Genomic DNA, 20119 nt, shown 5'->3' on the forward strand with positions numbered 1-20119 from the left:
TTTAGGAACATTTCATGTTGCCTTGCTGCCCTTTGGTAACACAGCCATCCAGTCTCCCTTAACATGGGCTGGGAAACTAATAGTTCTGTTGCATAAGAGATTATTTTAACTGCTCTTATCTTTTCTCTGCTCTGGCTTTTAGGCAATCAAATTCTATCATGGTGGGGGGAAACAAATAAACAATCTCTCCCATGGCCTTGTGAAGCAAATGCTATTATGTCATGGCATGTGTCACTGTGGAAACAGGCTTTATACTTACTGGGGTATCGGCCTCTAGTGTGTCCAGGTGTTGTGTCAGCACTTCTGTAACTTTAGGTGAGGGTTGGAGGGGGCTGTGTAGGTGATGTGACCTTGTTTTGCCACGCAGCAGTCACAGCACACTCTTGCACACCTCCCCTGACAGTAATTGTGAGAATCTGACGGATGCCCCACCTTCGAAATGGCTTGGTCACTGACGGTAACAATTCCACCATGCAGCCCTCTCAGTGGAGTTAACGTGAAGCCCTCTATTTCTCCTGTTTAGTCCCACAGCTACCATTAAACAAGGACTCCCTGCCCCAGCTGTTGATAATTAGGATCTATAACTTATGACTCATGGCTTCAGTTGTACATGCCATCGAGTAAAGCTTCCCCCTTCAGCAGTGGTCGTGCTGTTTTCGTATGCGCATCATTTCTTAGAGGAGGCTGTAGTTATCTTTAGCTTCCAACACCTATATACACCTGCTTACATTGAAACATGTGCAGTGCTATATGTGGCATGGTGGACCCAGCTGGGGAGGAGCTCGCAGAGCATCACTCAGATGCTACTCATCTCCAAATCTGATCATTAATCTGTTATGTGCAAAGCCGGTTGCTGTTGCTTTAGTGTCGTCCTTCCCAATATTTTTGTCTCGAAACCACTTTTAAAGATACGCAATGTTTACATGCATCCCCTTTTCACAGGTTGAACGTCTATGAGCAGTGAGAAGTTCAACCAAAGAGTAATGTTCTCTTCTCAGATGTATTCATTTGAATAGAAACTATCTAGAGTTTAACAAAAAGTCATGTTTTTCTTTTTGATGTTTTTCTTTCTTATTATTTTCTAGCTTGTTAATCACCTGGCAAACTTTTTTTATTTATTTTTTTTTATTTATTATTTTTTAGAGCAATGGTAACGCAAAGTAAAGGGAACAAACTTGCATAAATGAGAGAAGAAACATTACAAATGCAAATGCTTACAGCGCACAAGACGGGGGTCACTGAGAGTGGTTTGATGAACACACGGAAATGATGTAAATCACATAATACCGCCTTCACAGTCACCAGATCACAACCTGAGATGTCCCCTGAGAGCCACAACAACCAATGAGCGAGTTTATTTGGGAAGAACAATGTTCAACCCTGCTTATAGTTTCAGAGACTTGGAGGTAACATGGCATGGATCACTGAAGCTGATCTTGGCAGCTCATGGTGCCCAATAAGACGCTTGCTGTTCATTTGTTTAATTTGTCATTCCATTTGTATTTAACGTGTATGGCCTGTCATCTCAGAGAGGAGAGGACTGCCCATGAGTCCCAGTCAAACCTGATTATAAAGTACACTCAAAAAAACGATTCAAGCCCTTCTTAAAGGTGACACATTTAAATCGTGTTTGATTAATTTAAATATATCAAGTTAAAAAATGAACACATTTATATTTAATGGGTCTAACATAAAATGCATGAATACTTTCATTTATTAGATTTATTTAGGTTGGATGGTGTGTATCAACTCAAAATAAATGTGTTTGGTTGGGGGACTACCCCTTGCGCCTGTACCAGATCACGTGCTCTCAGTGTCTTTCCCCCCTTTCCGACTGCAGCAAGATTCAAACCGACCGTCCATTCTTTGGTAAGTAACTTTATATATTTTGTTGTAGTAGTTTAGACTGTACCTCGCTGTCAATGAAGGCTTCCATTCTGTAATAATGACCACAATGTGTGGAACAGACGTGATAACTTAGCCACACGACTGTTCCGTTTTTAATAAGATCGAAGGCAACACAGGCTAGCTAGCAAGCTAGGTAGCCAACGTGGTTAGCATTATAGAGCAGACCAGAGATCAGGGTACTGTCATTGGACGCAGCGCAGAAGGCTTCCTTATGAACTGTATGCACTAAAAAACAGTAGGAGAGCAGTTAAACGAGCAGACTACGGTCTCCCCCTCTCCAGCGCCATAATGTCGGCAGGCAGACCAGGCCGCAGAAGGCCACTCTCTCTAGTAGTGGGCGTTCAGTTGTAGTGGGTTTAGCCACGTTTTCGTCACTGAAAAATGTTTAATATGAATAAATCATGAGAACCGCTGAATTCCTCTCACTCGCGCGGGCACCTGATGCATGAACACACGGAAGTCAGCGGCGTTTTAGCGCAGCAGCCATAGAAATAGAACGAGCGTAGAACGGACATTCCCATTCAAACCGATGTAACGGGATCAGAGCAGCGGCAGTTTGTACGTGTACCGTCGTCATTGTGAAGAACTGATCGATGTAGCGGGCTAACTTTTCTGTTATACTACGGTCAATGCGCAGTGTTGAGCACTATTTTCTTTTGAACGAGTAAAACGACCAAGACAAACATCGATGTCCGTTCTACTCATTGTATTTCTATGACCTTACACTGTGTGAACGCAGGCAGGAGTGCGAATGAGTTTTCAAGGCAAACTGTTTGATATTTTATTAAAATGACTGTCTTAATCTTATTTAACACGCTTGCATGATTTGATTGCTGTTGTATGTAGCTTTAGTGTTGCTGTAAAAGGTGAATTGCTAGTCTATTCTAAATGGTAACATTATATCTGTGAGTGCTCTAAAGCACTTTTGACTTGACTTTGTTTTATGTGAACTTTGGATTATTACAGCCTTTCCCTCCACAAATACATTCATCTCATCTTTTGCAGTTTGATCAGCATTACCAAGCTTCTTGAGGCAACCTCCTAATGATAGCACGTAATAGGTTATATGCTCGATGCAAGCTGATCTCTCATTGTTATTTGTTCAGTTTGATATGTACTAATTATCTTTATTCTCTTTAGGACTCTGCATGTGGCAGTGTAAAGAATGCAGTTTGGAACTAGCTAGCAGGTATTTCTTGTTGCATGGGCATTGTAGGGGCAGTTATCGCTATACATGTCCATACATTGCCCATGTACATTTAATACATGGAGTAAGCTTCTAAATCACACATGCTGAACTGCACATTCAACCAGAGATTGTGGAGCAGAGGCCCCTTCCCTGTTCCAGCAAAGTTAAGTAAGTAAATGTGTGTTTCTATGTGTTTACCATTTTGATGATTAATGGCTTCACAATCGCAATTTGAATCTAATAATCCCACATAATGTGATAGTAATTATAATAAACAAGTAACAAACAGCTGTATTTTGTTTGTTATTCAGGTCAATGCAGAGTTCCTGCTGATCACCACCAAGCCATTTCAATCAAAGTTCATGTCACAGCTGGACCTCTTCTCAGACTCCCTGATACAGGGCTTAAAGAGCAAAGGAGGTGTGAAGGAGAAAAGGTCAAGGATGTCCTGACCATCAATGATTTGGTTAGTACATATGTATACAATATTAGTTTCACTGTATTGGGGTGGTTATTGTAATATTTTCTTGTCCATATCTGCTTTTTTTAAAAACATTTGATGAATAGTAAATGGCCTGCTTTTATTCTGCTTTTATCCAGAACCTTTAGTGTGATGACATCAACACCAAAAGGGAGTGCATCTGAGAAGCCTACCTCAATGAAGATCCAGACTCTTTATCAATCTGGTAAGTTTATCGCAATATGTTTCCCATGTAGCGTCAAAGTGTTACCCACATATATATATATATATATATATATATATATATATATATATATATATATATATATATATATATATATATATATATATATATATATATATATATATACACACACATACACACACATGTTTGTGGATTAATCACAAGTTTAAACACAAGTTTTCTGTGTTTGTGTTGTTGTCAGGCTTCCGCCGCTGAGGATGCAGTGAGGGACATCGCATTCACTGTCATAAGGATTTACATGATCCAAAGAGATTGGGAGCCAGAGGACGTGGGACTTGATCAACTGCATTAAAGTCCTGAACAACGTAGACGGTGTCATCATGGCGTTCATCATGATTTGGGCTAATTTGTGCCCTTAATCTAAGCTTTCCAGACAACTTCAAGTACATCTTTGAGCTTCTCCAGAAGGTCATAATGAATTTGGATGGGCACAAGCTGAATTCTAAGATACAGGAGCTGAAAATCAAGATGTTTGCACAAGAGGTGAACACCAAGTGACAAAGCCAAAGAACCTTGTCAGATCTTTTGGATGTTTTCTACTTTCATCTTCCGCCCAGTCAACGACAATCCATGACCTCATGGATGTTTTCCTGGTTCTGACATTTTGAAAAAATTGACTAAGCTGCACAGAGGCAAGCCAGAGACTGTAAATTACGGAACTTTTACATGTCACTGCAAGCTTGGTTAAGTGTTTACCCGCAGAAAGTTTTGCCCAATTCACCTCCACATCCCAACTCGAGTGTGATTACGCTTGAACGTCAACTTGCACGTCCATTTTCCTCGTTGTCTGATTGAATGACTCTCTACTCGAGTTGAAATGGACCCTAACACGGTTCAATACGCTGTAACTTCCATTGACTATGAGTATCCTTGTTATTTATAATCTATAAGTTTTAGTTTGTGGATGTTTTGTGATTTTACTGTTGTAGCCCAAAAGTGGTCCAAGTTGCCTGTTTCTGCACATGATAATACATCATCGGCTATTCTTCAGTGTAAAGGAGTCCTTTTGTACTACCATCTGTACTGGTAGGAAAGAAAACAGCTGTATTGCTCTTGACAAACCAAAGTAGTGGGAATTTAGCACTTGCAATAGTGGTTGTACATATCGATTGCAGGAAGTTTTGTGCTTTTTGGAAATGATAGTTTCTGGTGAGTGACTACACTGCAGTGCAATGATATTCCCTGTTTGGAGAGCAGTGCATAGCCTCCACCCTCATGGCGTCTTTGTTTGTGGCGCCAAGGGATTTGGGATAGCTTGGTATTTATTTGTCACCAGTTGTGGAGCTGTTACAAGACTACTGTTTTAATATTTAAAAACGATGAAAGATGCACTGTATAGATCATTTTGGAATTTTTTTGCTATCCTTTTCTGATCAGTGTTTTTGTAAAAAAAAACAAATTATATTTAAAAAATGAAATGCAGGCTCTAGAATCATGGATGATCAGATTTGTACCATATTTAATGTATTTAAGCATTTTCAATAAAAAACACTTGAACTAGGTTTTGTCTCATGTGTCTTAATTGGGGGTCAAATAAAAAAAAGTTTTTTACCTGATTAATTCATTTCCAATGAATTGTACTATATTGAGTTGGACTAACACAAATCAATTTCATTTCATGAATGGTATTTTTTTATTTAGGTTGTATTTGATAAAATTGAGTCGGACTAACTCAATTTAATTATATTGCATGGATGTTTTTAGTTTAAGTTAGGTTTAACTATATTTCCTCGGTGGAAAACCTGCCCACAATTTAATTGAGTTCATCCAATGAATTATTTTTTTGAGTGTAGTGATACAAATGTTCAAATGTGTTGTGGAAATATTACTCAGCAGGATTTTACTGCAGGACTATCAAGGTCTGCAAACAAAATGGAGAATGTCTTTGATATTTAGGCACCTTTCAAGATTTTCTTTGATTTCAGACAGGAATATGACATCTCTAAAAACAGAAGGGAGGGAGGGATGGGGGGAGACAGACAGACAGACAGAGATGTCGAGACAAAACTGTGACTGTGACAAATTCGCCTGAAATACCATCGAGTTGCAAGAAATCCTCTCAAGCGACAGATCACTCATATGCTTATTTTCCAGTAACACAGCAGCAGCCGGTGTCCGCGTTATTTTGGGGAGATCTGCGCCGATGTCGAGCAGCCAGACGCGCACAGGCGTTATGATCCCTCTGCATGTAGAAAACTGGGGGGGGAGTGAAAGCGAGGCAACCTTATCAGTGCTAACCATGTGTGCGCAGCGTGATGGAGCTGCATCCTTGCGCTCGCGGCCATCGAGGAAAAAAAACAAAAAAACAGGCAAAGGGTATTGTATCGGTCGCCACACCCATCACATAAAGCCAGACACGGCGCGGTAGCGACGGGGGGAGGAGGGGAAAGAGCGTTTTATGTCGGTGACAGCGACATGACAACAGCCGAGGGCTATGGGTGAGCGACAGAGATGAGTCACACACAACCACCAGCTTCCCCTTCTTTCTCATTGCAGATGCGTTAAACCTGCACCATGAATAACCGGACGGTGCCAACACCGATGTGGCGAGTAGCGCAAAAATGAAAAGCAAAAGAAAGGCTGCGTGGATGATGGGCGGTGATGGTTCACGTGGGACCAGTTTAGGAGAGGTATTTAAAGATGTGGACACGTCTCTCTGTCAATGCGCATGATACTGCGGTTCCACTACTATGGCACGCTCCAACTCACCTTGAATCGGCGCACGGCCGCTCTCCTGTCATTCGGGGTGCGGGGCGTACGGAGAGCCAATACACGCCCCAAAGCCTCAATCAGCAGCCAATCCGATGACGGAAGAGGCGGACCTGTGGCGGCATTCTCACACTTGGTTTCACTATGCGCTCGTAAAACGGCTCCGTCTACTCCAAACGCGGCGGTGCAGGTGCTCTGTCTCTTCGGGAGAGGATGCGGATGGAAGGACGGGGGAGGGAAGGGATGAAGGGAAACGCCACGAGGAAAGAAAATAGGATATGAGAAGGGGCTTTCGCTGAGAGACCGTGAGGTGCAAGGTCGAATATGAGAGATTGGTTGAACGGGGCACTTTGCGTGGTAATAGCTGGTCGGCAATAGTACTATGATTTGGTATGTGGCCACTCTGATAGCAAGTGTATTCAGCACCAGAGGAACGGCCGCTCAAGGTGAGTTGAAGTGCAATATATATTGTGCCGCACATATGATGTCTGCTATCTCCGTGCGTGCTTGGTGATGCTTCTTCTTTTTCTTTTTTTGTCTTTGCAGTCGCTTGACAATTTTTTTCTTGGTTGTACATTAGGTCATATGAACTGTGGGGCTAATTCATCCCAACAAATGGCTGCATATCTCATATGTCACGTGAAAGTTCAGCCCTGGTGAAATGGTATCAGGAGAAACAACAATTGTCTTAAAATGGCCTGGCCCATGTGCATGGTATGTGAGGTAGGATATCACATGCCAGTGATGCACATGCTCCACAATGATTGACCATGACAAAGATGGGTTGATTGATGATGACTGTGTTGGGGGGGATCGGTCTGTATTGTGGTATCCACGAGGCTCATTTTTGGGTGATAAAACAACGAGCAAATCGGAAATAACGTCCCCGCATCTGAGGAGGGGGGTGGTGGTGGTGGTGGTTGGGGGGGGGGGGGGGGGGGGATGTGTGCATTGTATCATAGCAAGCAGTCCCATTTGAGCTCTCTAGAGAGGGGTGTGACCGTCTCAGCCTTCAAGATGGGAAAGTAACTAAATAATGCATTAGTGTCAGATAAAATGCACTCTTGAATTGATAGAGCTGCACGCACGGGATTCACAAGCTGAATTCTCACACTGCACATGGATCCGGTCACAGTGCTGTGTTTGATGCACTGAGCACATGCAGGCTGCAAGGCTCGCCCGCAGTGCTGATCTAAGTGGCTCGTAAACTGGTCATTGCTGGAGCAACGAACTGCACAATATCCCTTTTGTTCATATTTTTTTTCCCTGAGCGGTCTGTATTGACCCATGCACTTACTTAACCTTGCTCTTCCACTCGTGTCCAGAGGGGGGAGACATGTGCCAAGCTGACGCCTGGTAACTGATCCCGATGACCCCACACATACCCAGTCGAAACTGGTGTGCTCACAGGTCTGCCTCCTCCTGTGATGACAGTCGGGTCCAAGCCGAGCACAATGTGGAAAACTTCCTCTGGTGGAACATTTGAATTCGGAACAGAGAACTCTCTCACAGGTGTGATTGTTTAAAACGGCAATTCTCCATTTTATGAAGGCATTGATGTGGCCTAATAATATCGACTCAAAGACGTTGTCTGCTATGGGCACTGCTCTGAAGGTGATTCACTTTTGAAGAGGCTTAGCTGCACCAGGGAGCCACAAATCACAACGTAGTGCACCAGTAATGAGAGCTGCATGGGCTACTTCTATTACGGTGTCTCAGAATATGGTGTCTGAGCCCAGTCTAATGCGACACAGCACCACTGAAATGCTTGTTAACACCAACTGTGACTTATTTTTCAACACCTTTTGCGAACAATAAAGACAACAAACCAACCTCTCATCAGAATGGAAGGCTTGACATTAATTATGCAGCTATGATATCATAAATGCAAAGTTAGACACATTAATTGCAGCGTAATCCTTTGGCAGGTTGAGTAAAAGATAAAGATACCAAAGGAGTAAAGCTAGAAAATAAGTCGTAGTGTTTTAAAACATTGAGATAAACTATTGACTGAGGCTTTGCATCATTGCTCATTTTTTAAGGGAATAGTTTGCTATTTTTGGGGGTAATGGGCTTATTAGTTTTCTTGCTGAGAAGATTGATACGACTCTCATGTCTGTCAGTTCAATAGGAAGCTACAACGAGCAGAAGGTTAGCTTAGCATAAAGACAGCACAACATTGAGAAACAGCTAGTATGGCTCTGTCCCAATGTACGGAAATCCACTGAATGACATTTCTTTGGTAAAATATAACTTACTTTAAGAAGGAGCCAAACCAGCTGTTTCTCATGTTTTCACTCTTTGTGCTAAGCTAAGCTAACCAGCTGCTGGCTGTACCTTAATATTTACCGTACGGACACGAGTGTGGTATACATCTTGTCATCTAACTCAAGAAAATAAGTAAGCATATTTCTCATGACTGTTTATTATCACGTGAATTAATGGTAACTACATCGGCTGACATCTTCATAAATCTGCTGGTGAGATGTAAGTTGTGTTCTTCCCATACAAAGACACGATGCTCATAAATGTGGCATCTGCAAACAAAAGTATTTGAAAATGTACATTGCCAAATTGAATGCACAATGGAATAGATTGAAATCCATCCATCAGAAGAGTAACATGTCTTGTCAAATGTTTTCTCTTTTTCTAGTCATTGTATATTAACTAGATCTGTATCTGCCAAAAAAGAAAAATCAGTTTTGGCTTGGTATTGTAAGCTGTGATGAGCATTTTATTCAATTATTCAATTATTATTTTTCCTCTTTTCTTTAACCAGGGAATATCATAGTTGCATACTTACAGCCCTATATGGAGTTGTGTTCATACAGAGGCTGTCTGACAAGTAGAGTCCCAGATGCATGAGATGTTTTCATCTTTGAGGGTCTAAATGGGTCAAGTTTAGCTGGGATTATTCATGGCTGGCAGGATGGTGTTGAAAGTGGAAGGTGAAGCCAGTGAACAGAATCCCAACATAAAAGTGTGTCAAGATTATAAGAGACAGTGTCATCTGTTTTGAATGTTTCCCTCATTGAGACATTTGCCTGAAACGGGAAACTGAAGCAGGGGTCAAGCAGGCGGGTACGTCGTATGAAAAGTAAGATATGCTCAGAGGTTTACATGATGATTGGCCTGAATTTGAATTTGTGCTACACCGTGGATACAAAAAGAGGCGTATAGTGTGAGCAGCAGCAGCTCCAGTGCTCTGTCTGTGTCTACACAGGATGCGTTCAGGCACAGTATCGAGTGTAGGTCACCTGCGTTTTGGCAGCACTCAGAGCACAACACACTATCACTCAAGTGTGACTTTTCCATCAGATGTATGGGAGGCTGACGACTGAAAAAAACGTGGCTGAAACTCAGACACAGGCATGGGGCTCTCTGTTGTTTTGCTTGCTGGTGCATTCTTGGCAAAAAAATGCTGATTTACAAATTAAGGAAACACCATATTTTGCTGTGATTGGGACAGTGTGCACAAATTAGTTTGGCCGTGGTCTGAGAGACAACAGCACTTCATAATAGAACGCAGTCCCACAGGCTAAGCGTTGCATTGGCCTATCAAATACCAACAGGCACACATTCCTGGAAGATTATTTTAAACAGTAAAACATTGTCAAAATCCTTCCTCACAGTAATTCTAAATGGCTCTGCAGCGTTTTGGTATCTGATAAGCCTTCACATTCATGGATCTATAACTCCAACTGGCTTTTCTGGATCGCATGTCATCATCTCTCTGCTACCTCGTTGGGCTTTTTAAGTGCACGCCTGTTTTCAGTGCATACGTGCGGTAAACAGCCTTGTTCCCTGCACCCAATCAGCTTCGCCTGTACCTGCAGCATATGGACAGGGAGACTCGAGGTTAGTTCAGCAAAGTCAACGATGACTTGGCAACCAATCAAAGTGTTGCAAGAGGGATGCTGATGGCAATGCAGAGGCAATTAAATGTCATTGGCAAGTGTCGGGGAGTGGTATATTTGAAGCACTATTTTCAGCCTGAGTCACTGATGGCAGACTGGCTCTCCTCTCAGGTCCTGTGCTGGGACTTTGGTGTGTTTTAAGCGTTTTGTTGAACTGGCTTTTGGCCATATGGTATTCATCTGTAACTCCCTTCTCGTGAGCCCGCTCCTTGATGTGTCACAGGAGCTCCCTCGTGAACCGGGGCTTGGCACACTTGTTCTAGTCGCTGGGTTTCTTCTGTAGGCACACTTGTTCAAAGACGGCAATGTATAGAAGCAGACAGCATTTGTGAAGGTGTCAGAACTGCCACTCGCATATCTGAGGCCTCCCAGTAGCACCGACGCAGTGTCTGAAAGCCCTCCCACTGCCTCTGGAGAACCAGCTACAGACTGTGGTTCAGATAGACTGGGCTGTCTTCACTTTTCGTCTGAATGTTGGAGCAGTCTGGGACGTTGTGTGAGGCTGCTCTCCATGTTGAGGAAATGTTTTGACAGCAGTGTTTAGATTTGCCATTAAGTGATGTTTCATGTTGTGACTGCTTTTCTGTACTCGTTATCCGAATACAAATCTTCTGAAACTGCCATGATATAAGAGAAACATTTGTTTTTTTAATAAAATATCTAAACTCGAACAATCTAAAGTTGGATTTTCTTTTTTTTAAATGGTAGATGTCAATAATTGACATTTCCTCAATTCATTTCAAGTTGTTTGGCCCTCAACATCAGAATCAAAGCCCACGTGAACCCTGAGAGCTCTCGCAGGCCTTGGCAGTATTGCAGTGTTTCCAGTGCGGTTGGTGACGGGCACTAAATGATACGGTGCCTCAGGGTTGCAGAGGTTGGGTCAGTTCTATATAAAAGCAATCAATGCTGCCAATGAATACAAGAAAATACAAAACTTGAACAATGCAGTTGGTATTAATTTAATTTCTGACTTACTGGGGGTTATGGATTTGACATGTTGTAACTTTATGTTCTCGTTCCCTTCTCAGAATGTCGATGAGGTTAGATGCTACATTTATAAAACGAGAGATCAAGCAAACGTATGCAGCAAAGGTCGTAAACTGCTGAGTACCTTGGACAGTTATGTCTCTGTGCTGACATTACTATATGTGTTGCTATAGTAACAAGGCAAGTAGTAGACATTGCCAGTATTGAGGGAAGCGTTCGGATCCTTCACTTAAAGTGTCAATCCTTACGATTTCAGTCCTGGTTTTACTCCTTGTAGTCCTCGGTAATACTGCTAATATTTGAATACTGCAATACTTTCATCTGTGGGCCATGTGTCAATCATCATCGTGTTACCTCCTTCATTTATTTCAATTTAAATCTTCGAGATTGTCACTTTAAGTAAAAGTAATAATACCACAATGTAGAAATACTCCACTACAAGTAAAAGTGCATTGCTTGTCTGAAAGGGGGAACTTTGCCATTAAAGAGAGCTAAATAATGAAGAGAGCATTGAAAAAGCTACTTTAGTAAAATAAGTCATTGTGTGAAACGGCCTCTCTGACCGTATGACATTACACATATATATACATGTATTTGGAGTTGGAGCCAATTCAAAATACTCTTTACCGTGTATGTCATGTCATCAATAGAAACTGTCTTGTTTTATGAAACAAATATATTCAAGGTCCAAGGTAACAAAGTTAATGTTCATTCTTAACAACATTCCGACGTTTCTGTTTATCCATTTTTTATTTTAGTTAAGATATTTGCTTGACCGATGCTTGAACATGCCGGCGCGCCCCTTCTGAAATGATTTCCTCCTGATTTTGATGCAACCATTTCCCAACAACTCTCCTATTCATATTTTCTCACTGCTGTACTTTCTCGCTCATAATCACAGGAGCAAAGCTTAATGAGCTTAGGAAAGTGCCTGTGCTCAAGCTGTGGATGGCAGACTCTCAGTACTGGGCATGTGCCAGCTCTTTCTGGTGGTCCCCCCCCTCCCCTCAGTAAGTCCAGTCCCAGCAGAGTCTCCTTTCAAACAAACCCTGCAGCATTCTGGGAAAGCCAGTTATTTTTCAGATCATGTGGTTCTAGCGGGATGGACTGCTCTGCCAGCCGCTACATCATCATCATCTCTCTGAGAGCATGTACTGCTTATGTCAATAGAAGTAAAATATGATAGTTGTGTTGATGTGACTGCAGGTCTGGTTCTATGATCTGAACATTTAAGTACATCTGTCTTATCATGTAGCTGAAAAAATAGATATACAGACCTGCGACTAAACAGGCTGGCAACCCATAAATGAACTTAATGGCTAGCGAGGGAATGCCAAAGATTTAAACGGAGAGAAAAAAACAACAGTCAATGACTTACCATCATGTAATTCAGTAATTCATATTTCCCCCACTGAAGGATAGAAAGTCTGCTTGGTATAAGTCCCTAACGTATCTCGCAGAATTACACTTTCATGCTGTTACCAACTCATTTGTGGAAGAAAAAATATGTGTCGCTGTTCCAATTTTAAAATGTCTGAAAATATTCGAGATCATTTTTGTTCCAGTTTGGTACGAATTCTCCAGATACCCGAGTGTAATCCCACCCAGTGAGGAAGATAAACCTTCATCTAACGAGCTTCATCTCCCACTTCAGAAGACCTCAGTAGACCACTGTGTAGTGTCGTACAGCAAAGTCTGCCCTGTCTCAAATAATGACGGTTATCTCTGGGCAGCAAAGGTGGACGTGGTGTAACGTTGTTATGCCGCCATGACAAGTCTTAGGGAGGAGTTCAGGTGGATTTACAATCTGCTGTACTCATACTGTCTTCTACAGTCAACATTAGTGTCTTTCAAACATAAACGTAATCTTTCCCCAACTGTAAACAAGTTGTTTTACTTTCCTACACTTAATCCTAACTTATATAACATGATATGCTTATAACTATGACATACGTATGAGGACTTGATGTTTCCATTCTAGCAGGAACTGTGAAAACAACATTTAAATGGTTTTATGTTCATGAAATAATGATTGCGTAGCAGCGTCTGTTGATTACCGAATGCGAAATATCATTTGTTTGAGTATTATTTAGATTTTTATAATTTGCCACATTCTTTTTAGAAAGCTAGTTTCTTTAAAACAATATTACAAAGTGCGATAAAAGTAGCAAAACATTGCTTAAAATACAAAAAGGAAATTATGATAATATTTAGGATAAAATGCCCTAAAAAAGATAGACCAAATAATACACTTGTTTAAACCATTTTTTTAAAAGTTGAATTAAACATAATGAGTGTTACAGATAGGCTTCAGTCTTAAAAAATACCGTTACGCTCGCTAGACATAGTCCATCTTCAATCAAGAACACATTTAATGCATCTGAAAGGAAGGTCTCTCTCCTGAATATGTAATGCCTTTCCTCTATTTTGGGGAAACACATACATGCATCTGCCCAAGAAGCACTCATTTCCAGCGATAAGTGTTGAATTCCCACCGAGCGCACTTATGTGGCTCTGAACTGCAGCTCGAGTGTTTGTATGAGAGTCACAGAAAGAGGAAGTGAGAGTGAGAGAGAGGGAGAGAGGGGGGAGGGAGCGAAATGGGAATTATATGGAAGTGGATACATTGATTGGAAGATATGTGGAGCTGTGGATGTCTGAGCAGCTTGCATAGAATATAGGAGCTCTGTGTGCTTTGAATTCGCTCACTCACACTTTTAGATGTGACTTATCGACGCTGAATGAACTCAATCTTATAACCAGCTGTAGTTAGACACAAAAAGCACCAACAAGAGCTGTCTGCATGCCTCCACGTGTAATTCATTTAAAAGACCCTCGCTAAACCATGATACCTCATTCGTGGGCCGGTCTGAGGAGTTTCTGGGATGTACAGCTGCTGCCAAAAGCAGCTCCACAATGTGCACCTCTGGCAGTGCAGTGCCCAGCAATGTCGGTTCGCCCTTTTGTGTGTTTGGCAAGCCAAGCCCATTTCACACATCTCTCCTCGCTGTGTGTTCGAGCAGGTGTCAGCACATCCTTTGCATCCCTGACAGAGCGTTGCCTGTCTGAAGGGGGAACTTTGCCATTAAGGAGAGCTAAATAATGAAGAGAGCAAATCCATCTCGGATTGCCCCCGTACAAAAGTAAAAGCAGAGACACTGAGGCTGTTTTTTTTTTTTTTGGATAGATGCCTGAAATAAGCTCTGAGGTTAACACAAGCTGAAAATATTTTTTGTGGTTTTGTTTTTACTGCTATACTGGATGCTTTCAGTCAATGTTGAAGGTTTTTAATGCAGAACTTTTGATTATTAAAAGTATTTTCACTGTGTGATGATGATACTGTTAATTTCACTTCAATAAAAACAAGTAAAGTACGGTAAATCATCTGAATCGTTCTTCTAACACTGCAAACAGGCATATCCCAAGCACCATCACACACACACATACACACACACACGCACACACACACACACTCAGGCCATTCTCTGATGTGACCTTCAGCACATGCAGGCTGGCATTCAATTACCGCCCCGTCAGTGGCCCATCCAGCCCGGTGGCTGCACGTCCTTGAGTCTCTCCAGCCTCCGTCCAGTCTATATTCCATTACATCCTCCACATGGGGAGCTCTGTCCTGCAAGCAGCCCTCACATCCTCATCACTGAGCGCACATGGCACAAGTGCAGCTTGATGTATCCTTTACAAGATCTCTAACTGCAGTGAGCAATGGTCTTCCTCATGCGTACACTGAATCAAATCAGAGCACGGGGTAAATATTAGAGTTTCGTTTTTTACTGGGTGAAATATTGGGCCCGAGTAAAGAAAACGAAGCAAAACACACACTGTCGACCAGGAAATTCAAGCACTGCTTTTCTAAAATTGTCTCATTGAACTCCCTCAGTTCTCGTATTTCCACAAATTTGTTTTAGTGTGTTGTTGGACGTCATTACTGTCACAACATTTCGCAGGATGTGCTCTCTCTGATTATTGCCCACAATTGCCCCGAGAGTCTGTTTACTGTACAAATTTGTGATCATTACTGAAATCACAGTGTGGTGCGGGGGACATTTTCAGTGACCGCCACTTGAAAAAACCGCTCCAGATAAAATCTCTCGCGGCTTTAACCCCGCTTGCCCCTTCGCTGTTTTGCTGCGATGATTCATGTGCCGGTTTGCACAGCTGTTGATTGACCTCGAACAAGTTGTCTCTTCTTGGTTTATGATTTTGTTGCATCACATCGTGTGGATCGGTAAACATTTGGCTCTGACTGCTTATCTCGGCTCTTAATGTATTTGTTCACATTTGTGCTTTGCTCAGTTTTTGTTATTTATCTCATGAAGCAACGCACCTCTGGGATAAGTGCTCTAAAGAGTGTTATGATTGTTGACTGAGTGAGCTGTTGTAAAATCAAAGCTCTCACTAGAGCTGCAACGATCAATCAATTACTGGATCGACAGCAAAATACTACTTTGATTTAATAGTTTAAGTCGTTTTTTTAGGCAAAAATACCAAATATTTATCATCCCAGCCTCTTATGTGCTGCTTTTCTGTGCTCTAACATCAGTGTTTCCCAACACAGAAAGGGTCAAGACACAAATTAAATCTTGCTAATGTACTGATCAACAGCTTCACACAGTTATTTAGAATTGGTACAGTTTGTTGTCGGCGAGCGGAATGAATTTAGAAAGAAACAAGTCGTCATTGATCTGTTGTTAGAACTGGAAGTGATGAATGAGAATACGCCTTTTGTTTTCTTTGGCTTTTGACTGGATTATTAGAGAGTTTCTTGCTTTTATATTTATGAAAGCTGAGGTGGACGGTAGATTTCATAAAGCAATCCAGAACTATAAATATAATACACCTTTTGGATATCTTCTCTCCTGTCCATTTTGCAATATATGTGAATGACCTCTACAGATTGAGGAAACTAATTTATATATATATATATATACTTGGATGATATTAAATTGGATATTTTTGGATAATATAATCTTACTGGCAGAGTCTGACCCTGACCTGTCCAGAATGTGTTGAATGTGATTAGTTTTTGCAAAAAGAAAAATCAAAGCAAAACACAAATAGTGTTTTAGTGATTTAGAAAGGAAGGTGTGATAAGAAAGTACTCAAAGAACTTACTTTGGCTTCTTCCTCTGGCCATTGAAGTTGGTCTATTCAGAGATATTCAGGAGGAGAACCGATTATGTGAGCTGTGAGATTTGAGTGGAAACTCAGTCCTATTTTCTTTTGTACTGTACAAATTACCATGACTTAAGAGAGTTAATGTTCCCTGAAATGGCGCGACCAAACCCTGAAATACAGTGCTCAGGTTTGTTAACTTTGTCTCAAAAGCCTGGAGAAGAAGGTTAGATGGTTTATTCAATTTATTATGATGTCTGAATCTCTGTTTCTCTGTTGTTTGGAAATGTAGACGCTGCACTCTGTTCCGGGCTTGTGTTGATTTATGGTGTTGGCATAGTTGGCATAGTTACATGCAAAACACATTAAAACAAAACAACAAATATTTATTGACAAGAATGGGTTCAGAAGAAGCTCAATGGAATAGGTATGAAGAAAAAAAGCTAAAATCTGTGACACTAATTAAAATTCTTTGTGAAATATCTGATTGTTTCACCTCTCAGAATGAATTTAAATGGCAAAAAGCTCAGAGACTTTATATCACAGCAAATTGAATATTTTGGGGTTTTGGAATGTTTTTTCGGTCAAAACAAGGTATTTGAAGACGTCACCTTCTGCTTTAGGAACTTGAAAAAGGCATTTTCTTATATTTTCCGACATTTTATAGACCAAATGATTAATCGAGAAAATAATCACTTAATAATCAAACTGGTAAACTGCCTGTTTAACCTACTAAACAATTGAGCATTGTATTTTTCTTTTGTACATGTACTGCCTGCCATATACAGGATGTATTTGACAGCTGACTGAATTGTTAGCCTTCAGGAATTTGATCACAGCAGTAAATCCACTATGTCGAGTACAGATACATAAAACATATTGGCCTCCTGGATTTATTAGCTGTCGGATTTATCCAGATCTTACTCAACAGATTTCTACCTGTGTGTGTGTGTGTATACGGAGAGCTTCAGCTTCAGCTTCAGTTGACATTTACAGAGCCAAAGCAATCATGAATTGCCATCATCTCTTAACTGCATTGATCCCTTTATATCTACAGTGCTGTTTATTTGGAAGACCTTAAACATGGACGCTTGTATCGTGTTTATGTGTTGTTGAGAGCATAAATATTTCCCCCTGAATAAGCCCCATTAAACTCGACTGGGTCACCGTGTCTCCATTAAGGAAATGAAAAAAGGCAAGAGCGGTGACCGAACCTCTGCTGATTGTCCCCCTCATGAGGATCCCGTAAAGGAATTGTAGAATTATTAGCACCTCCAATATATTATCTCAAGTCTTTAAAGTCTGTTCTCTGTCCGAGACGTGCTCCCGCCGCCACCAGGATCTAAAAATAATGCCAGCCAGAAACCCGCGCCTCTAAACTTCTGAATCTGCAACCTGAGCTGCAGTCTGCTGAGAAAACAATGGAGTTCAGCAGCATGCACAGCTGTGCCACATGGTTTTGAGCCTGTGCTTCATGTCAAGTGACTCTACTTACTCAAACCAAACAATGTGTCCAGTGTGTTTCCTTGTGGATGGGAGCCCGATCTCTGTTTTCTTCGGAAGCCATAGAGCACAAGTGCAGGACCCATAAGTAAAGACAAAAGACACTCAGAAAGTCTCTGCTATAATCTGTTATTGAACACCGTTGGTCCGGACCACACATCTTTGTTTCCTGAAAATACCTGAAACGGTTGTTTCTGACTGGAATGAACCATTGCTGGGACTCACTGACCTATAATTCAAAAGACTAAAGAGCATTTATCAAGACTATTCGGAACATATGCCCGGGCACTAGCCCTGCATGTGTTGCATGTGATTATTATAATCGTTTTTAAAGGTGTTATAAATGGGGCTGCAATGGAGCGTGCTCGGGTGTGAATTTCAGGTTTTTGGCAAGCCTGAAAGGATTAGTTGAGCATGTTTCTGATTATGTTTGTACACCTAACTGGATGGGACAGGTTTCCTCAGAAGCGCATTAAAAGGTCATGTGTTGTTCGGGTTTGCAGGGCAGAGCGTCACGCCCAAAGGAGCTCTCTGCAACTATCAACTCCCCTCTCGATCGGTCTCAGCAAACTTCACGCACGTTGACCCGCTGCACTGTGCTTCAGCAAACACCGACTCCCCTCAGTTTCATCTTAATGAAAAATGCTGCTTTACGATTTTATTATTTCTTTATTATGCTCCAAATTAGTGCATGAAGTTTGGTTCTTTCTGGGCTTGTGGTTGTCAATCAGCTCCGCAATGAGATTTCTAACTTGTGACATCTACATTGTATTTTATTGGGTATTAAATCTGTTTAAGGTTAGTTTTTAGGCTCATGCTGCTTTTTGTACCATCGTGTTGGTCTAACCGAGATCTAAACGGTCGATTGAGGTTCATTGATTCATGCGTTTCATTTGGTTTGTGCCGCTCTTTAGAGCTCAGGGTAGCATAGCATAGCATAGCTGTTTTTTCCCTTCTGAACAGAGAGGCACAATAGTAGCAGATTCCATGACATCGGCCTGTAACTGGCACACCACATCTCCACTTTTAAAAAGTGTAATTTGGTCAAATCTGCCCTGTTGCAGTCCAGAATCTGTGCTGGCTGAAACTAATAAAGTGGATTAACTCTATCGCAGGATAATGCAGATTAAACTGGTGAACACAATCACTAAGTGATGCATATGGCCTGGGGGGGGGGGCTAAAGTTTTATTTTTTCAGACAGAAGAACTGGGTTGATAATATGTGAGTTTTAATTGCAGCGTGCACAGATCACATCACATTTCCATTTCATAGGACGGTGACTGTGGCGGACCACAGAGCAGGGAAGCATCACAGTAACCCTGAGTAAGCCTGAGCCCCAAATACCTCCAAGTCCCAACATATTTGCTCTCCTTGTAAAAATCGGCCCCGCTAATGCAAATGACGCTGCTAATGAGAGCGTTAAGTTATTCAGCTGGTGTTTCTCTGGAGTGATACGTCAGCATGTCTCTTGATCCCTGAAGCGATTTCCCCCCTGGGCGAGGGCGGGTAGTCATGCTTGCTCTGATGGTGGAGATGCAGCCGGTTCAATGAAAGCGGGGGTGGCAGCTGGAGAAAATCCATTCCCAGAGTGAGCGTTCTGCTGAGGCAGGTACGTCGACCTTTCAGTCATCTGATAGGTCATCGCTCGGCAGCGTGCCTGGACTTTCGTGGCTAAACACCCGGCCTGACGGTGCTCATAGTAAAGCTTATCTGAGCAGCAGCCAGCTGTGATCAATGGAACCCCTTGGCAGATCATTGATAGTACAGTATGGCACAGCCACAGGACACTCACCAACAGATGCAGGTGACAGATGACAATAGGGTTTACCCATGTGCATGCTGACCATTCAGAAACTGTGCAGGCCATGAGTGTATGTTGTTTTCATCCATTGTGCAGTAGTTTAGTCGATCAGCTTTAATTGACACCCAATTATCGCTGTAAACTAATCTTGGCTGACTCGGATGCAATGAGATTTGTCTGCTTCGTCGCACTATGGCTGCACCTTTTTTTGTCTTGCATGTCAGACTTCAGCCCACGATGAGA

The 20119-nt window shown here is 41.8% G+C and overlaps 1 protein-coding gene and 1 long non-coding RNA gene across 4 annotated transcripts in view; both read left to right on the top strand.

Annotated features, from left to right (window-relative positions):
• Positions 1–1623: 1623 nt before the first annotated feature.
• On the top strand, positions 1624–5322 carry LOC306779961. 3 transcript variants are annotated; one of them, XR_013772133.1, is made up of 6 exons: positions 1625–1869; positions 2914–2969; positions 3049–3265; positions 3409–3563; positions 3698–3783; positions 4004–5322. It is a non-coding gene; the product is annotated as an uncharacterized lncRNA (long non-coding RNA). The 3 variants fall into 3 exon arrangements; XR_013772132.1 differs by having other exon boundaries at positions 1624–1869; positions 2914–3265; XR_013772134.1 differs by lacking the exon at positions 2914–2969 and having other exon boundaries at positions 1627–1869.
• A 1591-nt stretch (positions 5323–6913) lies between these two features.
• igsf9ba (immunoglobulin superfamily, member 9Ba) overlaps positions 6914–20119 on the top strand; it is a gene marked incomplete at both ends in the record, with an annotated part of 51976 nt that continues 38770 nt past the window's right edge. Inside the window, one exon of the mRNA XM_079271416.1 lies at positions 6914–6977. Coding sequence (XP_079127542.1) covers positions 6914–6977 — 64 coding nt within the window. The remainder of the gene's footprint in view (positions 6978–20119) is intronic.

The sequence above is a fragment of the Melanostigma gelatinosum genome (assembly GCF_949748355.1).
Source record: "Melanostigma gelatinosum genome assembly, chromosome: 7".
In the NCBI taxonomy this organism is placed as follows: domain Eukaryota; kingdom Metazoa; phylum Chordata; class Actinopteri; order Perciformes; family Zoarcidae; genus Melanostigma; species Melanostigma gelatinosum.